This window comes from Microcaecilia unicolor, chromosome 1, assembly GCF_901765095.1.
Source record: "Microcaecilia unicolor chromosome 1, aMicUni1.1, whole genome shotgun sequence".
NCBI lineage: Eukaryota > Metazoa > Chordata > Amphibia > Gymnophiona > Siphonopidae > Microcaecilia > Microcaecilia unicolor.
The window spans coordinates 394,610,264-394,635,576 of NC_044031.1; the positions used below are offsets into that span (position 1 = coordinate 394,610,264).

Consider the following 25,313-nt stretch of genomic DNA (forward strand, 5'->3'; position numbering starts at 1 on the left):
GCTTCACACCTACCTGTTCAACTCCACTCATTATTTTATAGACCTCTATCATATCTCTCCTCAGCCATATTTTCTCCAAGCTGAAGAGCCCTAGCCGCTTCAGCCTTTCCTCATAGGGAAGTTGTCCCATCCCCTTTATCATTTTCGTCGCCCTTCTCTGCACCTTTTCTAATTCCACTATATCTTTTTTTAGATGCGTTGACCAGAATTGAACACAATATTCGAGGTGTGGTCGCACCATGGAGCAATACAAAGGCATTATAACATCCTCATTTTTGTTTTCCATTCCTTTCCTAATAATACCTAACATTCTATTTGCTTTCTTTTTTTTTTTTTGAAAGTATCTTTATTGTGTCACAGATGCAGTTACAGACCATAGCAGTTAACATCCTCGCTACAATGCACTATTTCTTCTCGCACAACTAACAATAATGTGACTCCTAACATGGAACCTTGCATGACATAGCTACAATTCGGGTTCCTCTTTCCTGCATGTATCACTTTGCACTTGCTCACATTAAATGTCATCTGCCATTTAGACGCCCAATTTCGTAAGGTCCTCTTGTAACTTTTCACAATCCTCCCGCGATTTAAAGACACTGAATAACTTTGTGTCATCAGCAAATTTAATTACCTCACTAGTTACTCCCATCTCTAGGTCATTTATAAATATGTTAAAAAGCAGCGGTCCCAGCACAGACCCCTGGGGAAACCCACTAACTACCCTTCTTCATTGAGAATACTGACCATTTAACCCTACTCTCTGTTTTATATCTTTTAACCAGTTTTTAATCCACAATAGAACATTGCCTCCTCTCCCATGAATGAAGATACAATAATTCCTTGAGAAAATATTAACATTTAAATGTGGTATATTTGTAAGAAAAATAAAAAATAAAAGTAACAAAATTGAAACGCAGTCACCTGTTTGAAGAGTAATATTAGTGGCTGGATTGAAATTTAATGAGCTCAGGATAGTAAATAAATTAATGAATATGCATGAGAAAGATGTCATGCCAGCTGCTTTAGTGTATGCAACTCTCTCTTACGCATTTTTATTACTGATATTCTGAATCCTGACCCCACTGGTGGCCCTAGAGAACTGGGAGTGAAGACCAAGGATCTAAGGACTCAGGCACAGAAAATGGGGACTGGTACAGAAGATAGGCACTAAAACAGTGATGCCCACTGCCAGCTCAAGGACACCAGTGCAGACACTTGGTGTGAAAGCTTTCACACAGATTCAGCACCAGGACTCTAGCATTGATAGCAACTGCAGTGGCATCAGCCCAAAGGATTGGCACTATGAAACCAAAACAGAGATTCAGCACTGAGAAATTGCTGCCACGAAATGGAGGTCAGTGCACAGAATCTTGGCACCCAGCCTCTGGGTCCTTGAAAAAGCCCAGTGCTTTTCACCTCATAATGAGCTCTGAGGTAGCTGCAGCGCATGTCTGAAAACAAAATTTTCCATTGTTGGCTTAACTGAATGACTGGCCGATCTCAAGTTTAATACCCTGGAATGACCAGCGCCACTAGAGCCACAAGTTATATGGTACACTCACTGGGTTCCTCAATAATTATTAAAAATCAAATCTTCATGTATGCTAGATGTCATTTTCATTGTTTGCATCTTGAATACTATCAGCAAATGGTGCATCTGCTTATGTTTTTGAGGATTTTATGTTTTATGATGCTGTTTTATAAAGACATATAGGCCCTTTTAAAATATAGCCTCAAAAGTGGTGCTTACTTACCACCTTATAATTGAAAGAGAAAAACGCCTAGATTTCAACCCAAATCGGGAGATAGACGTTTATCTCACAAAAACGAATAAATCAGTATAATGGAAAGCCGATTTTGGATGTTTTCAACTGCACTCCATCGCGGAAGCGTACAAAGTTGACGGGGGCGTGTCGGAGGCGGAACTTGGGCGTGGTTATCGGCTGAGGAGAGATGAGCGCCTTTCGCCGATAATGGAAAAAAAGTATGCGTTTGTAGCTAGAATTTAGGGCACTTTTCCTGGACCCTGTTTTTTCACGAATAAGGCACCAAAAAGTGCCCTAAATGACCAGATTACCACCAGAGGGAATCGGGGATGACCTCCCCTGACTCCCCCAGTGGTCACTAACCCCCTCCCACCACAAAGCATGATGTTTCACAACTTTTTATTTTCACCCTCAAATGTCATACCTACCTCCCTGGCAGCAGTATGCAGGTCCCTGGAGCAGTTGTTAGGGGGTGCAGTGGACTTCAGGCAGGTGGACCCAGGCCCATCCCCCCCTACCTGTTACAATTGTGCTGCTTAATGCTTAGTCGTCCAACCCCCCCAAACCCACTGTACCCACAGGTAGGTGCCCCCCTTCACCCCTTAGGGCTATAGTAATGGTGTAGACTTGTGGGTTTTGAGGGGGATTTGGGGGGCTCAACACCCAAGGGAAGGGTGCTATGCACCTGGGAGCTCTTTTACCTTTTTTTTTTGTTTTTGTAAAAGTGCTCCCTAGGGTGCCCGGTTGGTGTCCTGGCATGTGAGGGGGACCAGTGCACTATGACTCCTGGCCCCTCCCACGAACAAATGCCTTGGATTTATTCGTTTTTGAGCTGGGCGCTTTCATTTTCCATTATCACTGAAAAACAAAAACGCCCAGCTCACAAATTGTCGAATAAAACATGGACGTCTATTTTTTTCGAAAATACGGTTCGGTCCGCCCCTTCACGGACCCGTTCTCGGAGATAAACGCCCATGGAGATAGACGTTTTCGTTCAGTTATGCCCCTCTTAGCCTCCCAACCTAGGTGGCCTGTAATAAAATTATCCTCCACTTGTGCATGTTCTGAACTTGGCCACGAGATGTCACTGTTACATGGTATTTGGAGCTCACCTTGAAGGCTGTGAATTCTGTCTTTTAGCATTCTCAGCTGCTGTCAGCTTGAGAGTTGGACACTGCACCTATGAGGAGACTCTTAGCTTCTCCTGCACTGCTGCTGAGTAATTGAGCTGGCAAGTGCACACTATCTCCTACTGAATTGGTTAGTGGCTAAAAGATAGCCAGTTATATCACCTGATGTAACTGGCTATCTGGCAATTTTCAGCGCAGAGCCAGCTAAGTTTGGCGGCCATATTTGGTTGTCGCAATAGGTGGAATAACTTTGGCCAGCTCCAACTTATCTGGCCAGCGCTGAATATTGGCTTGGTCAGGTGAGTTGAAACCAGCCAAATTTAAACCGGATATCTGATGCTGATCACTAGAAGCAGCCTGGCATTGAATATCCAGGCTCAGTGCTGATTGTGGGAGGCAGCCCGGCTGTCTCCCATGGTCTTAATATTGGCCCCTATATTACTATTTAATATTTTGAAGAAGACCTTACAGTACATGTATCCTGCAAGAATGAAATAAAAGCCCCCAATGGCAGTTGAAAAATAAGCCCCTTCAAATTCTGCTATTGCTTGTTGTGATCTTTGGGCAAGTCACTTAACCCTCCATTGCTGTAGGTACAAACTTAGGATTGTGAGCCCTCCTGGGTCAGGAAAATACCTAGTTTACCTGAATGTAACTCACTTTGAACTACTGCTGAAAAAGATATGAGCAAAACCCAAATAAATAAATGCACAGGGAAATACTGAGTTGCCTGAGGGTAACAGTTGAGTCCTTGATTAGCAGGGTACAGAAGAGGTCTTCCTGATCCATGGTGCCATCCTTTAATTGTCCTTTCCATAGCAAAGTAGCACAATTTGGTTTTCCAGGACAGTACTTTTCATTCATTGTTTTGTTTTTTTTTTGATTGTGATATTGAATTTCAGTACAGTGGTAAGACACTCTCATCTCCAAATAGCTTTTAATAGGTCTGCTTTTTCTGTTTCTTTTGCTTTCAGCCAGCTCACTTTGAAAAGTGCATCATACTGGCCTTACAGTCACTCCAAGGAGTCCTTGAGTGTAAACCCGGAGAAACTAGTGTAAGTATACTTCTTCTATGTGATAATATAGCCAAAAAATGAAGCAGACTGTGCACCTTCATACCATTTTAAAAGAGACAACCATATCATTACTACCTTCACTACCAGAAATGTTTGAATATCAGGGTGAAAAAGTGATTATGAAGCCCTTTATCTATAGTTTGAGAGTTTTCCTAGACACAAGTCTAACAATGCAAAAACATATAGGCCATGTGATTTCGGCCTCTTTTTTTCCCAACTTCAAGTGTTGAGCAAGCTGAAAGGTTTGATAACACCTTCAGACTTTTGGATGATTGTACAGAGCTTGGTACTGACAAAGATTGATTATTATAACTTTCTGGGAATGTCTTAATCCCGAACCCAAGCTCTGCAGGTCATCCAAAACGCAGCTGCACGACTAATCTCAAGGTCTGAACATATTACTCCAACATTAAAAAAAATTGCATTGGCTCCCGGGAACATATAGAATTCAATTCAAGACTCTTGAACGTATCAACGTATCAACATATATTCGGGAACATTCCAGCCTATTTTCGAAATACCCTGCAATCATATAAACCAAAACAAGCACTAAGATCTGAGACGTCCGATCAGCTCTGTTTACCTCTTACTAAATCATATAATTATGCTGAGACAAAACTGCGGGCATTCTCTATCACTGCCCCATCCGTGTGGAATGCTGTACCTAGGTACCTGAGATCATGTGAAGACGTTCAACAATTCAAGCAGCTTCTAAAACCGCATCTGTTTGTCAAAGCCTTTTTGGTTATATGAAGACTTATCTGATTGACTCTTCTGTCTCCTCTGTTTTTTTTCCTCTTGGTTAGAACCAGCCTAGTGATCATGTTTTAGGTTAAGATGCTTAGCAGTTGTTACGTGTTCAAGACTATGTTTGTGAATATAGTTACCCGCCTTGGGTAAAGGCGGACTATAAGTAAATATAATCATCTACTTCCAAGTGCTTTTTGAAAGTTTACACTGACATCTAGAGCATTAGTGATGCTACACAGTTTTTTTTTTTTTTTTTGGAAGACAAAAGTAATAGTTATCTTACTGGTGGTTAGCTATCTTTGGACAATTTGCTTGAATGCTAACTCAGTGGGATTATACTTGCCATGGCTTCCTGAAGAAGATTAACAGTATGGGGTGCCTTGTCAAACCCAGTGTGGCGTTATACAATAGCTCTTGTTATGTTATCAAAGATATTAAATAGCTGTAACGTTCTTCAGATTTTCATATTTTCTAATGAGGGTGATGGTATATCTTTTTGCATACAATATTTAGAGGCTCATTTTCAAAGCTGGCTGGCTGGAGTGGTTTCATTGAGTGTGTTTTTTCTCTACTTTTATAGAGTGTTTGAATAGATATCCTCTCTCTCAGAGTATTACTATGTGTGTTTTTAGTTGGATTTTTCAAATTATATAATAAGACATCTCATGTGAACTGTGGTCTTTAAAAATAGCCAAAAATAAACTCACCTGATACTATAATATCTACACAGGGATAAGGAACTGTGTCCCCTATGAATCCATATAAATAATTCTAACTTAAGTAAATAGGGAAGTCAGTCAGTGTAAAGGGTCTATACTGTATCATATATAAATCCTGAACAGAGCCCAAATTTTATGGAAAGTGTCATTCAATAATGACTATTCAGACTTAAATGTACTTCACTGGCCAATCCCCATATAGTTGCTTTCCATGTGTCCAACATAGTAAGTTTAAGATGCTCATTTTTAAAGCACATAGACTTACAAAGTTACGTATGCTACTTTGTAACTTTGTAAGCTTATTTGTAAGCCTATTTTGTATTATGGCACAGGATTACTACCCCTGACACAGCTTTGGCGAAACAGGGACTCCCTGTCAGCTATTGGAGATTTGCTTGCATTCTGATTTATTCCTGCTTATATTTGGAAGACAGAGGGCTGTTGGAACTGTAAAGCATGCAGCTTTTGATATACTCCTGCAATGGATAGGAAGGCAGTCAGACTCATTTTCGAAAGAGATGGATGTCCATCTTCCGACATAAATCGGTATTTAGACATCCCTCTCTCAGAGACGTCCAAATCGGTATAATCAAAACCCGATTTTGGACGTCTCTAGCGAAAGTCCGTCTCAAGGACGTCCAAATCTCAAGGGGGCGTATTGGAGGTGTGGTGAAGGCGGGACTTGGGTGTTCCTAAGACTTGGACATCTTTGAGCCATAATGGAAAAAAGCAGAGACATTCATGCCTAACACTTGGATGTTTTCACCCGGACGTGTTATTCTTACGAATAAGGCACAAAAAGGTGCCCGAAATGACCAGGTGACCACTGGAGAGAATTGGCGATGACCTTCCCTTACTCCCCCAGTGGTCCCCAACCCCCTCCCACCCTCAAAAAACATTCAGAATATTACGTGCCAGCTTTAAATGTCATACTCAGGTCCATGACAGCGTATGCAGGTCCCTGGAACAGTTTTAGTGGGTGCAGTGCACTTCAGACAGGCGGACACAGGCCCATACCCCCCTCCACCTGTTACATTTGTGGAGGAAACAGCGAGCCCTCCAAAACCCACCAGAAACCCTCTGTGCCCACATATAGGTGCCCCCCTTCACCCATGAGGACTATGGTAGTACTGTACAGTCGGGGGTAGTGGGTTTTGGGGGGCTCAGCACACAAGGTAAGGGGGCTATGTACCTTGGAGCATTTTATGAAGTTCACTGCAGTGCCCCCTAAGGTGCCCAATTGCTGTCCTGGCATGTCAGGCGGACCAGTGAACTAGAAATACTGGCTCCTTCCACGTCCAAATGGCTTGCATTTGGACGTTTTTGGCTTGGACATCTTTGGTTTCGAAACTAGCCGAAAGTCAAAGACATCCAAATCTAAGGACGTCCTTGGTATTTTCGAAATGAAAGGTGGACATCCATCTTTTTTTGAAAATGAGCTTTTCCCCACCTCCGGATTTGGATGTTTTACAAAGACGTCCAAATCCCAACTTAGACGTTTCTTTCGAAAATGCCCCTCAGTGGATTATATAAACGTTTCTTGTGTGGAAGATATCATTAGATGTACTTTTCGCCTGAGGTATACATGTGGTGGTATACTCTGATTGAGAACTGAGGACACACAATTTTGAGTGGAGCTTTTTTTCTAGACCTGTGATGGTGTGTTAAGCTTGAGCCTTAAGCCGAGTATTGGCTTGCTGGAGTGGTTTCACTGAGGTCTTTTTTTCTCCACTTTTATAGAGTATTTGAATAGATATCTTTTCTTTCAGAGTATTACCATGTTTGTTTAAGATTAGTTGGATTTTCATATTTTATAAAGACCCCATCACTATATCCCTCATACCTTTTAGTATACAAACCAGAATTTTGGATTTTTCAACTTTGAAGCTAGGAAATACTTAAATATTTTGTAGTAATGATAACTGGTGGATTTTTGTTCACATATTTCTGTTTTTTTTTTAAACTTTTTTCACTAGATATACTGATTATAACGATGAAGTTATGAATAGTTGGATACAAGCTTCCAGCAATAATGGTCCATACATCCTAAAAATGTTTTCTCATAACAATTTTGGTTTATGTACTAAAACGTGGGGGGGGGGGGGGGGGGGATACACTGATGGTTCTGTAGCATGTGACTTTAATTTTTGGACATATTTTGTAGACATCAGTTTGATATTTTATAAAAGCAACATAGGTGCCTATGTGCCTTTATGAAATTAGCACTCAGAATTCAGCGCACAAATGCACATGCACAAATTTGTACCTCTTCCAAGGTGTCTGTAAATGTGTGTGTGTATGCTAGATGTTGATGCACTGATTTTATAAAATACATCACATCTCCACCTACACACATTATCATCAACGTGAGTACTTATTCATGTGTATATAACTGTGCAGTTTCAGAGAAGCACCATTTCTATGTAAAATAGGCTTTCCACTCAGAAAAACCTTTCTAAAATGACCGCCTTCATCTCTCATTTATTTATTTACAAAACTTATAACCTTCCAAATTGCCATGGGGTCAAGGCAGGGAACAATCAAACATTGCCAATAAGCAAATACATAATATACCAACTCAGAAGAAATAGACGGAAGATAACAAAAAGCTTAAAAAAAAAAAAAAGCACATCTAAATAAAGAGATCTTTAAAAACCTACATAAATCATGTGTGTCACATAACACCACTGGTAACATGTTCAGTTGGGGAGGTGCACAACAACAAAAGGCTCTTGCAAGGGTTACAGTAAACCTACCATCGACCAATGGAGTTAGTGTACTGGGATTACATCAAGATGGCTGACTCATTATGTGTGGCTGAAGAAATGAGTGTAAACAAACAAGACGTGAATACTGTCATGTTTAAACAAGATAGGCTTTTTATATTGTATACATTGCTCAATGGGCAACCAGTAAAGTCGTATGAGAGATGGGGTGATATGGTCTGAGCAAGCCATACCCAATATAAGCTGGGCAGCTGCATGCAAAACCAGCTGCCAAGAGCAAAGCATAGAAGCAGGCAAGCCATACAATGTTTAATTCCCAAAATCCACACAGGGCATAATAAGCACTTGAATGACACAAGCATCGTAAATATCTTCAGCTTTTGGAATGAATTCTTGATTGCAGTGGTACCATGCGAATGGAAAGTCAGGTGTGTCTCCCAACAAAACACCAAGATACCAGAATTCTGCACACAGAGACTATCCACAACAGTTAAACAAATGGGAAAGAGGAAAAAGAGTATTTATCTCGTGTTACAAAGAGGGCCTTAGTTTTTTGACAATTTATCATCAGACCATGACCAGCAAGCCAAGAAACAACACCAAAACCTTCAGAGAGTTAGTCACTATAAGGTCCATCCCCCAGAACAACAGGTACATATAATAAAATGTCATGTGCTTAAAAATGATTAAAAAAAAGAACACGGGCCCTAATAACATCACATAAAATACGTAAGTAAAGATTTTAAAAAAGCAATGCAGAGAGGACTGAACCCTGAGGTATACCATGTTTGATGGGGCACCATGAAGACACTGATGTTTCTTTACAAACCTGCTATTGGAAATCAGTCAAGTAGGAAGAAAACCAATGCTTCCCAAGCCCATAGAACTAAGTTGATACAACAACATATCATGATGAACAGAATCAAAGGCTGTAGTGAAAGAGCAAAAGAAACATCAAACTGCATAGTTCTCCAAGCCCTTAAATAAAGTATCCAACAGCACAGTCATTAAGGGGGGACCTGATGGTATTCATCCCAGAGTATTAATAGAACTAAAAAATGAACTTGCGGAGCTACTGTTAGAAATATGCAATCTGTCCCTAAAATCGAGTGTAGTACCGGAAGACTGGAGGGTAGCCAATGTTACTCCGATTTTTAAGAAGGGTTCCAGAGGAGATCCGGGAAATTATAGACCGGTGAGTCTGACGTCGGTGCCGGGCAAGATGGTGGAGGCTATTATTAAGAATAAAATTGCAGAGCATATACAAAAACATGGACTGATGAGACAAAGTCAGCACGGATTTAGTGAAGGGAAGTCTTGCCTCACCAATCTAATGCATTTTTTTGAGGGGGTAAGCAAACATGTGGACAATGGGGAGCCAGTTGATATTGTATATCTGGATTTTCAGAAGGCATTTGACAAAGTGCCGCACGAAAGACTCCTGAAGAAATTGCAGAGTCATGGAATCGGAGGTAGGGTATTATTATGGATTAAGAACTGGTTGAAAGATAGGAAGCAGAGAGTAGGATTGCGTGGCCAGTATTCTCAGTGGAGGAGGGTAGTTAGTGGGGTCCCGCAGGGGTCTGTGCTGGGTCCGTTGCTTTTTAATGTATTTATAAATGACCTAGAGATGGGAATAACTAGTGAGGTAATTAAATTCGCCGATGACACAAAATTATTCAGGGTCGTCAAGTCGCAGGAGGAATGTGAACAATTACAGGAGGACCTTGCGAGACTGGGAGAATGGGCGTGCAAGTGGCAGATGAAGTTCAGTGTTGACAAGTGCAAAGTGATGCATGTGGGTAAGAGGAACCCGAATTATAGCTACGTCTTGCAAGGTTCCGCGTTAGGAGTTACGGATCAAGAAAGGGATCTGGGTGTCGTCGTCGATGATAAGCTGAAACCTTCTGCTCAGTGTGCTGCTGCGGCTAGGAAAGCGAATAGAATGTTGGGTGTTATTAGGAAGGGTATGGAGTCCAGGTGTGCGGATGTTATAATGCCGTTGTATCGCTCCATGGTGCGACCGCACCTGGAGTATTGTGTTCAGTACTGGTCTCCGTATCTCAAAAAAGATATAGTAGAATTGGAAAAGGTACAGCGAAGGGCGACGAAAATGATAGTGGGGATGGGACGACTTTCCTACGAAGAGAGGCTGAGAAGGCTAGGGCTTTTCAGCTTGGAGAAGAGACGGCTGAGGGGAGATATGATAGAAGTGTATAAAATAATGAGTGGAATGGATCGGGTGGATGTGAAGCGACTGTTCACGCTATCCAAAAATACTAGGACTAGAGGGCATGAGTTGAAGCTACAGTGTGGTAAATTTAAAACGAATCGGAGAAAATTTTTCTTCACCCAACGTGTAATTAGACTCTGGAATTCGTTGCCGGAGAACGTGGTACGGGCGGTTAGCTTGACGGAGTTTAAAAAGGGGTTAGATAGATTCCTAAAGGACAAGTCCATAGACCGCTATTAAATGGACTTGGAAAAATTCCGCATTTTTAGGTATAACTTGTCTGGAATGTTTTTACGTTTGGGGAGCGTGCCAGGTGCCCTTGACCTGGATTGGCCACTGTCGGTGACAGGATGCTGGGCTAGATGGACCTTTGGTCTTTCCCAGTATGGCACTACTTATGTACTAAGGGCTCAACATCATGAGATGGACAGGCCAGGATGATGAGAATCAAGAACAGAATGTTCATCACAATAAGTCTGAAGTTGGTGGAGAACAACATGTTGAAAATGATTTACAAGCAAAGGAAGGATTAGAGATTGGTTGATAAGTGGTATGATTAAGATGTATGGTATCCAAGGCAGAACTTGTGAAAACAAGCTTGACATTTGCCCTTTTAAGTTGAGAAGGCAGTACACCTGCAGACAGGGAGAGATGGAGAATCCTGATGAGGAAATTTGCATTCTTTATCCAGCTTAGTAGGGCAAGGATCCAGGGTTGAAGTGGTAATATGTAAGGCTATAATAGCCTTACTAATGTCTTATTTTCCAGGGCAAGTCTGTCCGTTGATTGAAGTACAGAGAAAGGAGTCCAGAATCACCCCGCTGCCCATTTCTGGCACTAAAGTTTGGGTTTCATAATCTCCATCAACAAAGTACCAATAAAGTGGAAGAGATGAAGCATTGGGCAATGCCCTATAACTCACTTTTCCTAATATTTTAATATTTTAGAAGAACATCTGTGTAAAAGAGAATCAATGAATAAAAAGGTCGTATGGCTATAACAGGAAGCAAACCCTGAAAAAATGTCCAGATCTAAAATCTTCACACCGTCACATGCTCTTCTGTATATGTGTGCTATGTATTAAATTCATTAAAGTGGCCAGTATTTCATTTCCTGGCTGATCATACTGCAGAAATCCAGGAAACCATAATGTGCCACCACAACTGTATATAAAGAAAAGACCTTAACAATTTGAATATAAATAACAGCAATTTATCTGAAGCACTACTGCAAATGTTCTATCATCTATGACACTTGATGCCACCAGTGCTACAGCTTTCAATGCACAGCATCCAGCATTCAAACGTTTGAGTGTTTTGGCAACCCCCCGCCTACTTCTTGGGTTGTCACACTGAAGAGGCAGTCACCAGTATTCATAGGGTTTGCACAGCAAGAGTCTGTGATAGTGTGAAAGTTTTAGGTTTGAACATTTTGTCAAAGAGTTTTTTTCCCACTGTAGCCCTGTGACCTTTTTATTCATTGATTCTCTGTTACACTGATGTTCTGCTAAAATATTAGGAAAAGTGGTATTGAATTTTTGCCTGTTTAAAAACATCTTATTGTAATTTCCAAAGGTAAATACAAAACCGTACCGAATAAGATAATAACCAAGCACAATAAACCAGATAAAAATTCTAAAAAATTCTCTCAAGAATCATTTAACACATAACAATCCATTAACTCCCACTTGTTTTCCCCTTTAGTTAACCATAAGGCCCATGTATTTTCTTATACTTCCTAAATAGGCAAACCCAATGCCACCGTAAATTGGCATGCATATCACAATTGTTCTTCCACTGATTTACCATAACCTTTAGAGCTACTGAGACTAATTAATCCAAAATACATTTTGTAGCAGCAGGAGGAATCACAGACTTCCAAATAATTGCCCTAAGAAACAATGGAACATCAACACGCAAGATGTCTTTGATTCTTCGTCACATATCCTTCCAGTATACTTGTAAATGAGGGCATTCATACACTATATGACTTGAAGACTGTACCCATCTTTTATAAGGCAAGTAGGAGTCATTTGCATCATTCCCTTCTTTTTTAAGTGGTGTCCATCGAGTGGTGATAAAGAAAAAAAATGCAACTGCATATTTGACAGTGGAGAAATAGAACATACCATACCACTAAAATGTGTGCCACTGTGCTTCTGTCAGACCATCCTGCATATCAAGCTCCCACACCTGCTGTATTCCCATTCTTCATCTCTTCCACTTTATTGGTACTTTGTTGTTGGAGTTTACAAGTGGGAGCTTTTTTTGACCCCTTATATTCTTTTTTTTTTTTTTTTTTTTGCAGTTTCATAATAATCTCCTATAACATTGGTTTGAAGAACATAGGAATTAGATAGAGGAAGAGGGTCATTCATCAGCTCTTGGACAATCATGAAAAGCTCTCATGGACAGTTTGGTGCCTTACCTAGACAAGTAGTAAAATAGGATCATTTATCCTCTTCAACTGCATTCATAGGACCCAACTTTTCAAAATTATTGGGGGTTCTGCGGGTGCTGGCAATATTCAGTGCCAGCAACCACATAGCTAAGCTGTCCTAATTTGACCGACTTAGCTATGTGGATGCTGGCACTGAGTATTGGCCTGCACCAAAAGCCCACCCTCCCTTCCCCACGCCATTATTTATGTATTTATTATTTATTTATAGCATTTATACCCCGCCCTTTCCAGCTCGATAGCAGGTTCAGTGCGGCTTACAATGTTTGGTACAAAGTATCACAGAGATGACCCAAAGTATGGTACAAAGTATCATGGAGGTAACATAAAGTTTGGTACAAAGTATCACAGAGGTAACCCTGGTATAAAAAGTAGGACAATAGGTAGAGACGTGGGGGAGAGGGTAGGAGTATGGATAGTGCTGGTGGAGAATTAAGTTGGGTTGTTTGGGTAAGCTTGTTTGAAGAGAGAAGTTTTCAGCAGCTTTCGGAAGGGTAGGTGTTCATTGGTTGATCGGATGTGTCGAGGTAAGGCGTTCCATAGTTGGCTGCCTATAACGGAGAAGTTGTATGCGTAGTGGGTTTTGTATTTGAGGCCTTTGCAATTGGGAAGATGAAGATTGAGATATGTTCGAGAAGATTTGGACCTGTTCCTGGCTGGGAGATCGATCAAGTTGGACATGAAGCTTGGAGATTCGCCATGGAGGATCTTGTGGGTCATTGTGTGTGCTTTGAAGTTTATGCGTTCCTTGATAGGGAGCCAGTGAAGTTTTTCGCGAAGTGGTGTTGCACTTTCAAATCGTGATTTGCCAAAAATGGGTCTGGCTGCTGTGTTTTGGGCGGTTTGAAGTTTTTTCATGATTTGTGCTTTGCAACCATCTATAAGCCCCCCACCCCCTCAGCATGTCACGCACCCCCCCTTCAGCAGTTTAAGTAGGCCCCTCCAGACCTACCTCTGCTCCCTGGTGGTGTAATGGGAGGTCATGGCAGCCATATACTCAAGCCAGCCACAAGTGGTAGGAGTGAAGGGGCTGCGCTTCTGCCCCCAGTGCCTCACTGGATGACCAGGAAGCAGAGGTAGGCCTGGAGGCCTACCTAGACTGCCAGGGGGGTTGGGGGTGGAGGTTGGGGGTGGATGGGGTGACGTACCAGGAGAGGGTGGGGCGGCTTATACGTGGTTGGGGGAGGGTGGGAGGTAAGGCGGGGCCAGGTGGGGGATCGCAGCACTAAAATAACAAATAAAGTTATGTGGGTCTTTGCCGATATTCAGCCAGGACCCGCATAACTGTCTTATGCAGGCCCTGGCTGAATATTGGCTGGACCCCCATAAACTGTCATGGCCAGGACCCTTTCTGTTAACCCTGCATATTCAATGTCAGTGTCTGGACATGGCCCAGCACTGAATATTGGAGGCTAATCTAGCCGGCAATAGTCAGCGTTTAAAAACAATGCTGATCATCGCCAACTGAATATCAGCTGGATTGTATCAGCAGTAAATCACATTGTAAGGAGACTGAACTTTTCTAACATTCCATTGCTAACTTCACAATATATTTTGTTTCTAATGTTTTTTTCTGGTTTGTTTTATAAAAATCTTTGGAAACAAAATATATTGTCAGGTTAGCAATGAAATGTTAGAAAAGTTCAGTGTCCTTGCAATGTGATTTACTGCAGATACAGTGTTCTTGCTTAGCAGGGCATTCTAGTTAGTCATCTCTATTCATATACACTGCAGCTCCCAGCCTATACTTTGTCTCAGTTGACAACAGTTTTTACCAAAAAATACAATCAGAGAGGATGTATAGCATGTATGTAATCATTTCAGAAGGGCCGTCTGGTAAGGTTTGCCTCTTTGCAGATGATACCAAAATCCGCCTTTAGGGTAGATACCCAGGAAGATGTGGTGACATGATGAGGAACCTAGCAAAGTTTGAAGAATGGTCTGGAATTTGGCAGCTAAAATATAATACTAAAAATGCAGGGTTATGCATTTGGGCTGCAAAAATTCAAGGGAGCGGTACAGTATAGGGGGTGAAATACTTCTGTGTAGGAAAGAGTAGGACTTAAAGGTAGATGTATCTGATAAAGTGGCCAGACAGGTAGAAATGGAGATGACAAAAGCTAGAAGGATGATTGGGTGCATAAGAAGAGGAATGGCCAGCAGGAAAAAGGGGGTGATAATGCCTCTATAGAAGTTTGGAGAGACCTCACTTAGAGAGCTGTGTAAAATTCTGGAGGCTGCACCTTCAAAAAGATAAAACAGGATGGAGTTGATCCAGAGGGCAGCTGCCTTAATGGCCAGTGGTTTTTATTATAAAGCATATAGGGACAAATGTAAAGATCTCAATATGTATACTTTGCAAGAAGGATGGGAAGGGGGGTTATGATAGAGACTCTTTAATGCAGAGCTACTCAATTCCGGTCCTTGAGGGCCACAGGCAGGCCAGGTTTTCAGGATATCCACATTGGAATATGCAAGAGAGAGATTTGTGTGCACTGCCTCCTTGTTATGCAGATCGTTCTCATGCATATTCATTGTGGATATCCTGAAAACTTAGCCTGCCTGTGGTCCTCAAGGATCGGAATTCAGTAGCCCTGTTTTATACCTCTGTGGCATAAATTCACAGGGCAGAAATCTCTTTCAATTGAACGGAAACTCAGGATTGAGGGGGCATAGGATGAAGGTGAAAGTAGTTAGACGCAGGAATAATCTAAGGAAATACTTCTTTACAGATAGTGTGGTGGATACATGCAGTGGCCTCCTGGATGAGGTGGTGGAGATGAAGATTGTATCTGAATCAAGAAAGGATGGGACAAGTGCTTAGGGAGCATCTTTTAGAAAGGACGTCCAACTCAGAATATGGAGAGCCACGTTCCTTCAGCAGGCAGCTGCTCAGAGCACCTTTCTGTAGCATTGGCATGACAAGTACTGGGTTTAAATAACAACATCCATCTTTATAGACATGGACATCCCTTCCCCTTCTGTGGTCAGAGTTGGATGTTCATATTTTGGCCCCTCCCTAGTCCTGCCCAAAACATAGCCAGACCATGCCCCTTTGCCATGCAATCTGGACATCTAAATGCAGTTTTCAAATGTCCAACAAGAACAGAGCTTCTAAAATAAGCAGCAGGATCTCTAAGGGGAGGAAAGGGTAGCAGAGATTAGTGGATGGTATGGATGGGGCAGACTGGATAAGCCATATGATTTTTATCTGTTATCATTTTCTCTATATTTAGGTTTGTAAGTTTAAGGAGAGAGAGAACCTCTTTTACAAATGAAAGGAAAACTGTAAAACCTAGTACCTTTGAAAAAATTTTGTAGAGCAGTGGTTTTAATAAAACTAAAATAAAACTCCTCCCATGGTGCAAGTTGCATCGACCTAATGAAAGAAGTTTGGTTCTCAAAAGGTAGTCACAAAGGGAGAAATTCTATATATGGCACTGAACGTTAAGCGCTACTTCCGCACCAAATTTTCAGTGTGAAAAAGCATTATAGTGGATGCAAGGCGCTGAAATGGGGCAAAAATAGCAGATTCATACAAAAGCACATGCATGCCCATTTACAAACTAGCACGTGTTCCTGTGCAAATCTGAAAAAGAGACGTAGCCATAGGAGGAGCATGGGCAGGCCAGGGGTGTTCCCTTAAAATGTGCACAGAATTATAGAATTTGTTATATCAGACTTACCACCCACCGACTCTCAAATTGAGATTCAAGGTGAGATACAATAAAGCGACTGATTACAGAACATCAGGAATTACAAAGAAAATCCAATAAAAATAACTGTTAACACAAAACCACAGACTTTATCAAACTAAAATTACTCAAACTTACTAAACTCAAAACATATATGTTTTCAAAGCTTTATGAAAGGAATAATAACATTTCATCAAATGTAATTCTAAAAGGCGATTATTCCATAAACAAACTGCCAAAAACAAAAAAGAATGAGAAAATAGAACCTTGAATCTAACAGACCTAATAGTTGGAAAAAAACAGAAGTAACTGATTGCAACGCCTAGTAGTCATAGTTGAATTTTGGGCAATTACCTTCCAAAATTGTAAAAACTAGGCATAATACCTTAAAATGGATCCTAGTCTGAACCAGTAACCTATGCAACTCCCCAGAGGACTCACGTAGTCACTATGGGACTTTAAAAAAATGTCTAGCAGCTGAATTTTGGATCAATTGAATTTTATGAATCAGCCTAGCAGTAACACCCAGATTCAAAGAATTGCAATAATCAAGTAGAGCTAGAATCGAAAGTTGATCAATAATTCTAAATTGATCCCTCAGAAAATAATAATGTAGTTGGCAAAGCTGCTTCATCTTATAATAGGCTTTCCTAACCAGCCTATTAATCTGGGATCCCATAACAAAGATTAATCCAATAATATCCCCAATACCTTTAATACCCTTTCAATATTTAATTGAATTATGTCACTAGTTTGAATAGACTGGGGATATTTGTGCCAGGATTTACACCTGGTTTCAGTTGGTGTAACTCCTTGTGCCGAAAACTGAGCACGAATCCTGGCCTGTATGCTATTCTATAAACGGTGCCAATCCCAGAACACTTGTTATAGAATACCATTCAGTGCTGATTTTGTTTTTTCAGCAACCGGATATTGTGGACGCCATTTATAGAATTTTTCTCAAAGGGATGATTCAGAACATGTCCCTTATAGTTATGCACCTAAAGCATGTGCACTAAGTGGAAATTGTATAAAGGCAATTACATGTTATTGCCATTCTAGAATGCTAACATAAGTCTGCTTTTATATGCTTAACTTTAGTCGTGACCGTTACCACATCAAAGACTGGTGTAAATTTTTGCACCTAAATGCTGTCAATTAAATATGCAACTGACAGTATTTTAAAAGTTAGCTCATAAGTGCTTGACACACTCTACCCCACCCATGCTTTTCCCACGTCCACAGCCCTCTCGCAGTTATATGCTGTAGAATTTAAGTGCTAGCATAGAATAGCGCCTAAGTGCAGTTAGTTGACCATGGAATTCTTGTTGTTTACCATCTATTGGTCTTTCAGGCATAGTGTTAAAATGGCTTCATTCTTTTGTTTCAGAGAGAGAAGTTTTTATAACCAGGGATTTGTCTAGATCGAGAGAGATAGAAGTTACATCAGAAGTGCCACAAGGGTCTTGCTTATCGCCCATATTTAATATTTTTTTGTTGCCTCTGTGTGGATTGTTATGCTGTCTGGTTTCCAGTTCTCAGGGGGTTTCACTGGTTACCAGTTGAATATCAAGTAAAATTTAAAATGTTACTATTGGTGTTCAAGGTTCTGAATAATTTAATATCAGTAGTGACTTAAGGCATTGTTAGAAGTGCCATCTTTCCATGTGGTGAGGAAGAATACCGGGCCTTGATGTTTCAAATTGCAGGACCTAAATGTGAAGTACTCTTCCTTATTATTTAAGAAATATTCAACAAATAGAAGCATTTAAAAAAGAATTGAAAACCTATTTATTTAGGCAAATTTATGGGACAGTTTGAATTTATTTTAATAACTTAGCTTAACAGAGATGACATGCTTTGAACGAGGCAGTAAAAATTAGGTTTTGGTAGTGATTTTGTCTGTTATTTTTTAAATATATGTGCATTAAAATTTTAGACTGCGTTGAATATAAATGCTATAAATAAATAAATGGTTATCTCCAGTTGTCACCGATAATTTGTTGTTAGTGCCAGTTCACACCTTATTAACCAATTAGGTTATGTACCTAACTGCCAGTATTCTATAACCTATGTGTGAAATTTTGCGCACTAAGCACAAAAATGTATGCGCAGGATTATAGAATTAGGAGGAAAATGCAGACATCCAAAAATTTATATTGATAATTCCTGTGGGTGGGAGGTATGAGTATATTATTGGAAGGGTGAACTGTAAGCAGGAAGAATATGTGAGCAATAAAAATATTCAGTAGGTGAGAGAGAACTCTGCAAGGGTTGAAAGACTTTGTATGCTTACTTTCCCAAATCCCCATTCGTCCAGTCTAGAGAGCTGCATGTTTACGGGAATCCTGAATAGCGCTGTTACCACATCCTCTGGTAACGAGTTCCAGAGCTTAACTATTCTTTGAGTGAAAAAATATGTTTTCCCGTTTGTTTTAAAAGTATTTCCATGTAATTTTGTTGAGTATACCCTGGTCTTTGTACTTTCTGCAAGAGGAAAAAAATCGAGTCACTCAGGATTTTATAGATTTCGATTATATCCCCCTCTCAGCCATCTCTTTTCCAAGCTGAAGAGAACTAACTTCTTTAGCCTTTCCTAATATGAGTGGAGGAGTGGTCTAGTGGTTAGAGCACCCATCTTGACATCCAGAGGTGGCCGGTTCAAATCCCATTGCTGCTCGTGATCTTGGGCAAGTCACTTAACCCTCCATTGCCTCCAGTTCAAACTTAGATTTTGAGCCCTCCAGGGACAGAGAAATACCCAGTGTACCTGAATATAACTCACTTTGAACTACTACTGAAAAGGTGTGAGCAAAATCCAAAAAAATAAATAAAAATAAATATGAGGCCTACTAACCATTGGCAGGCTATCTGCATCACTGATGCTTTTGCAGTGTCTCTTATGCTTGTGTTTTATTTTGTCATGACCAGTGATAGCTGCACATGCCTTTGCTTCACACAGCACAGCCATATGTAATAAAACTGTGTTAAATCAACACTGGTACAGATTTTTAACCTTATGCTTTGCTCTACTTCTGATGTACTAAGGAACTTTGTAAGTCTAAGTGCTTTGAAAATATGCCGCTATGTTAATTATATGCAAAAAGCAGCAAAGTAAAACAGCACTAAAATGGAAAAAAAAATTTTAAATCACTAAGGGCCCTGTTTACTAAGGTGCATTAGTGTTTTTAGCTCACCTACACTTAGCGCATGCGCTAACCATGTAGGCTTCTATAGGGATATTGTAGACACGTACATGGTTAACGCATGTTAAAATCATTAATGCATTTCTAATGCTGCTTAGTAAACAGGGCCCTAAATCAGAAGTAATGTATTAAAATGAAAGTAAACAACTTTGAAGTAACCTTCACTTCCATTTTAAGTTGTGTTAAAATGGTAATAAAGTTAACTTTAAATTTTATCGCTGTTAGTTTTTCTAGTGCAAGAGTTCCCCTGGCCTGAGCAACCCCAAGACAAGACATCCTGGACCAGGACACCCAAAGCCGGGGTACCTTGTCCAAGCCTCTGGCACAAGGAGGCCCTCAGAGATCACTCATAACCACCATCCCTCCCCCCCAGCCCCTCCCAGACCAATAATACCTACCTGGTCCTTAACAGCATGTGAGAGCACCTGGTGTGCCTTTTCAGTTTTAAACAACTTTTGATAACACCCAGCAGGCCGGGAATGAATTTCTCTCGGAAGACAAGCCTGTCTTGACCTTTGATACTTTGGGAAGTAGGATTAATAAGATTGCTGTGGCGGTTTGGTTAGCAAGATCTTCCAAGTCTACCACCATCAGTCTAGCCATGCTATGTTTAAATGACATAGTGGAGCATTTTCAAAAGGGACGTTCAAGTTGCAATTTGGACATCCTTGCAAAATCCAGAGGCGGGGAAACCCATGTTTTTGAAACAAGATGGACGTCCATCTTTCGTTTCGAAAATACCATCAGAGACATCCAAATCCTTAAATTTGGACGTCCCTAGACATGGACGTTTCTGACGTTTGGTGATTTTTGAAACCAAAGACGTCCAGGTCAAAAACGGCCAAATGTAAGCAATTTAGTCGTGGGAGGAGCCAGCATTTGTAGTGCACTGGTTCCCCAGACATGCCAGGACAATAACCGGGCACCCTAGGGGGCACTGCAGTGGACTTCATAAATTGCTCCCAGGAACATAGCTCCCTTACCTTGTGTGCTGAGCCCCCCAAAACCCGCTACCCACAACTGTACAGCACTACCATAGCCCTTACGGGTGAAAGGAGGCACCTATATGTGGGTACAGTGAGTTTGTGGTGGGTTTTGGAGAGCTTGCTGTTTCCTCCACAAATATAACAGGTAGGGGGGGGTATGGGCCTGGGTCCACCTGTCTGAAGTACACTGCAGTACCCACTAAACCTGCTCCAGGGACCTGCATACGCTGACATGGACCTGAGTATGACATCTGAGGCTGGCACGACATATTTTTAAAGATGTTTTTTGAGGGTGGGAGGGGGTTAATGACCACTGGGGGAGTAATGGGAGGTCATCCTCGATTCTCTTCGGTGGTCATCTGGTCATTTTGGGCACCTTTTTGTACCTTAGTCATAAGAAAAACACGTCCGGATGAAAACGTTCAAGTGTTCGTCAGGGACGTCCTTGTTTTTTTTTATTATGGGTCAAGGATGTCCAATTGTTAGGCACGCCCAAGTCCCGCCTTCTCTACGCCTCCGTCACACCCCCTTAAACTTTGGCCGTCCTTGCGACGGAGTGCAGTTGGAGACGTCCTAAATCGGCTTTCGTTTATACTGATTTGGTCGTCCCTGGGAGAAGGATGTCCATCTTCTGATTTATTTCGAAAGATGGACATCCTTCTCTTTCGAAAATGAGCCTCATAGTTTCCATGGCTTTGTCCCTGGTCATAGTGATGCAATTTCTCCTGAAAGGCAGCAATGGTATTATGTAGCTTCTCTAACTAGCTGCATGATTAATGTTCATCATAGCCGAAAGGGTACAGAGTTCTTTCAGCATTAACTCTGATGAAAGCCTGGGGTAATAGGTCATCATTTTGTATGGGTTGACTTCTCACCTGATACTTCATTTACTTTATTGACTGGGGCAGGTAGCACCTTACAGACTAAGCAAAGTGGAAATCCAGCCACTTCTTTTAAAGTTTCTGTCATGGGTACCACTTCTTTCTGTCTGTTTTGTTACACTGGACTAACATGACTGCCCCTTTAATTTTTTTTTGTTCCATTTACTTCAAGAACAGATGTGACACTGTTATATCCATACCTTTGTCTGAAAGCAGATGGCATATCCCTACAATGACTGCACCCAATTATTACAGAAATAGTTGCTTCTACTACCAAGAGAGCAACTACAAAATAACATGTCCTTACAGTTAATTAAGCACATAATCTATTCTACTATCATTGTCATGCATGTGACACTATGGATATTCCAAATGCCTCTTTTCTGTCTTTCGTTATATTCCCTGGTCCCATATCTCTGTTCCTCTTCCAACTTCTCTGTTTATCCTTGTGGCCGTGCCCCACGATTGTTACAATCTAACCTTGCCTCCCCTTGGCGAGTATACCATATCAATACATTACACCCTCCCAACTCTTCACATAAATTAAATACGTGTACAAATAACATCACAGATAACAGAGAGAAATCAAAACAAAGCCGACCTCATGAGATTGATTAAGGTTCCAAGATTGCTTCCTAAGATGACTAAAGACATTTTCCTTTGACTCACTCCTTATGTGTGGTGCTAGCAGCAAGCTGCCTAGTGGTGACACCACCCAAAGGTCTCTGCAGGCCCTAACATGTGACATTAATGGACAGTGGAAGGGGCTTATATCCAATGGCTTCAAGTGCTAGCAACATTTTTAAATGAAGAATCAGAATGATCATTTGCAGTAATATGCAAGATTGTTTTCGTCCCTGTTGACCCTGATGAAGCCAATTTGAATGGCGAAATGGGTCCCGTTGACCCAGGGAATGTCGCTTGAATAGCGAGTGTTTCTTGACTGAAGACGCTTTAAGGCTTAAAGCCATTTTAAGAGGTGTTGGGAAGTCTTGAATTTTGAATACCAGCGAACCATCTTGTAAAAACGTTATGGACTGTTTGAATTTTGGCGTCTTATGAAGCTGTGATAGAACGGTTCCTCAAAAAAATGTTTTGTACTGTACAATTGGATGGAAAGATCTGAAAGTTTTTGTATAATAATAAATGTGTTGAACTTTTACTCTTCTTTGAGGGAGACCTTTTGAATTGTTGTTAGCACTTGAAGCCATGGCAAATGTCCTGGGCCTTCCATGGCCACTGAAAGGAGGAGAATGTCTTTTCAGGCTGATCTGCCACACTCTTGGGCAATCTAATGAGTTACAATTAGAGTAAAATAGGTCCCTGCCCAAGAGGGCTTACAGTTTGTTTACCTTAAGGAAATTTATAGAAACAGGCATTACTTTAAAAAGGCACATAACTTTGTATTGACACAAGAATAGAAATATGAACTGTAAATTTTGTGGTGTACACTGTTCTAAGCATGTAAATGATGGGTAGTTAATAAATGGAAATTAATATAAAGTATGTAATATTTACATAAAGAGAGGGAACCTATGAATAAAACTAGCAAAGTAGTGAAGCAGAAGTGAGTGTTTTGATATTTTGAGGTACCCTAATTGTATTGTATTTCTTTTCCTTTAGCTTTAGTTGTTTGATATAACTGAACTATCAAATTGTTCTTTCTTTAGGTTTTCCAATCACAGAAAATACAGGAAGAGGTTTGCCATCTAAGTATCGGTATAATTCAGGTAATCAAACAATGTGACATTAAGGGGCCCTTTTACCAAGCTGTGGTAAAAAGTGGCTGGTAGTGTAGGCGGGTGGAATTGCCACAAGCCAGGCCACTTTTTACCATGGTGGGGAAAAGGCAATTTTTAAAATGGAGGTTATTAATGGCTGTGCGCTAATATAAAAATTGGTGGCTGGCCATTTATTGCCTGAGCCCTTACTGCCTCCTATTTAGTAGGTGGTAAGGACTCATGTGCTAACCCGACACACTGCCCAGTTACCACCGGGCACAACTACTCCTCCTGCCCCCCCCCCCCCCCCCCCCCACTAGAAAATAAAAAATATTTTCTGTCACGAGAAACAGCATGTGGCAAACATGAAACTACCACCGGGCACCTAGGCACACCCGGCAGTAGTGCTATTTTACCACGCGCTACCCGCTTGGTAGCTGGTTGATAAAAGAAGATATATGATTGGCTTTATAACTAATGAAGATTTGTGCTATATGAAGTTAGTCTGTTCAAATAGTCAGAACGTACAAATATCAACAAAGGCTGAAAATTAATGATTTTTAGATGTAGGAATCACACACATTTTTAGAAACCAAGTATCAGAAACTGTTGAGACTAGGGTATGGTTGTGGTGTACCAGTCCCATAGGCTGGAAGCAAGGATGTATAGGTCCAGAGGCTCTGACAGCCAGCTGTGCTCCTGTAACCCAGGATTGTGTGGTTTTCAGGATATCCACAATGGACATACATGAGGTGCTTTTGCGTACAGTGCATGCAAATCTATCTCATGTATGTTCATTGCGGATATTCTGGTAACCAAGCAGGCTTTGACCTTCTTAAGAAACACTGTAGACTGCTACCACTTGTCCTTCAGTGATGGAAAAAAGGGCTTGTAGAGCAGCAATTCTCAACCCAGTCCTTGGAGCACACCCAGCCAGTCAGATTTTTAGGATGCCCATAATAAATATGCATGAGATACATTTGTATCCACTGCCTCTATTATATGCAGATCTACCTCATGCATATTTATCATGGGACTCCTGAAAATTCAGCTGGTTAGGTGTGCCCCAAGACTTGGGTTTAGAACCACTGCTATAGATAGCAGGAGCAGCAGTTGCTCTGAAACCTCAGATCACTTTCTCTTTTCATTATCTTGGGCATGGCAGTCTTCCAGCCTGAGGATAGGTGGTAGGTAGGCTAGAAGCTCCTGGCTCCTCAGCTGCATTTATTCTTCATAATGCAGCAGTGCATGTTGTCATGATTAGGAACATACTTTTCATTGCTAGGAAGGAAATCTTAGGTACCCGTATCTTTTAACTTTTGAATTGGAACTTGGAAATTGTATGTCATGGACTTGGGTCCCTGTTCTGCATTTGAGATTAAAAATAGATTTTTTTCTTCAAGCTACATGTGTATTTGTAAGTTTAAATTAGTGGAGATGGGGAAAATATTGTGGGAATGGGGACTGTTTTCATTACTGTGTTACTACTACTACTACTATTTAGAATTTCTATAGCACTACAAGGCGTACGCAGCACTGTACAAACATAGAAGAAAGACAGTCCCTGCTCAAAGAGCTTACAATCTAATAGACAAAAAATAAAGTAAGCAAATCAAATTAATTAATGTGTACAGGAAGGAGAAGAGGAGGGTAGCTGGAGGCGAGTGGTTAAAAGTGGTTACGAGTCAAAAGCAATGTTAAAGAGGTGGGCTTTCAGTCTAGATTTAAAGGTGGCCAAGGATGGGGCAAGACGTAGGGGCTCAGGAAGTTTATTCCAGGCGTAGGGTGCAGCGAGACAGAAGGCGCGAAGTCTGGAGTTGGCAGTAGTGGAGAAGGGAACAGATAAGAAGGATTTATCCGTGGAGCGGAGTGCACGGGAAGGGGTGTAGGGAAGGACGAGTGTGGAGAGATACTGGGGAGCAGCAGAGTGAGTACATTTATAGGTTAGTAGAAGAAGTTTGAAC

At 41.0% G+C, this 25,313-nt stretch overlaps 1 protein-coding gene across 1 annotated transcript in view; it reads left to right on the top strand.

Moving 5' to 3' along the window:
• EXOC2 (exocyst complex component 2) overlaps positions 1-25,313 on the top strand; it is a 300,400-nt gene that overhangs the window by 156,587 nt on the left and 118,500 nt on the right. Inside the window, exons 18-19 of the mRNA XM_030210951.1 lie at positions 3,874-3,954; positions 23,299-23,358. Coding sequence (XP_030066811.1) covers positions 3,874-3,954; positions 23,299-23,358 — 141 coding nt within the window. The remainder of the gene's footprint in view (positions 1-3,873; positions 3,955-23,298; positions 23,359-25,313) is intronic.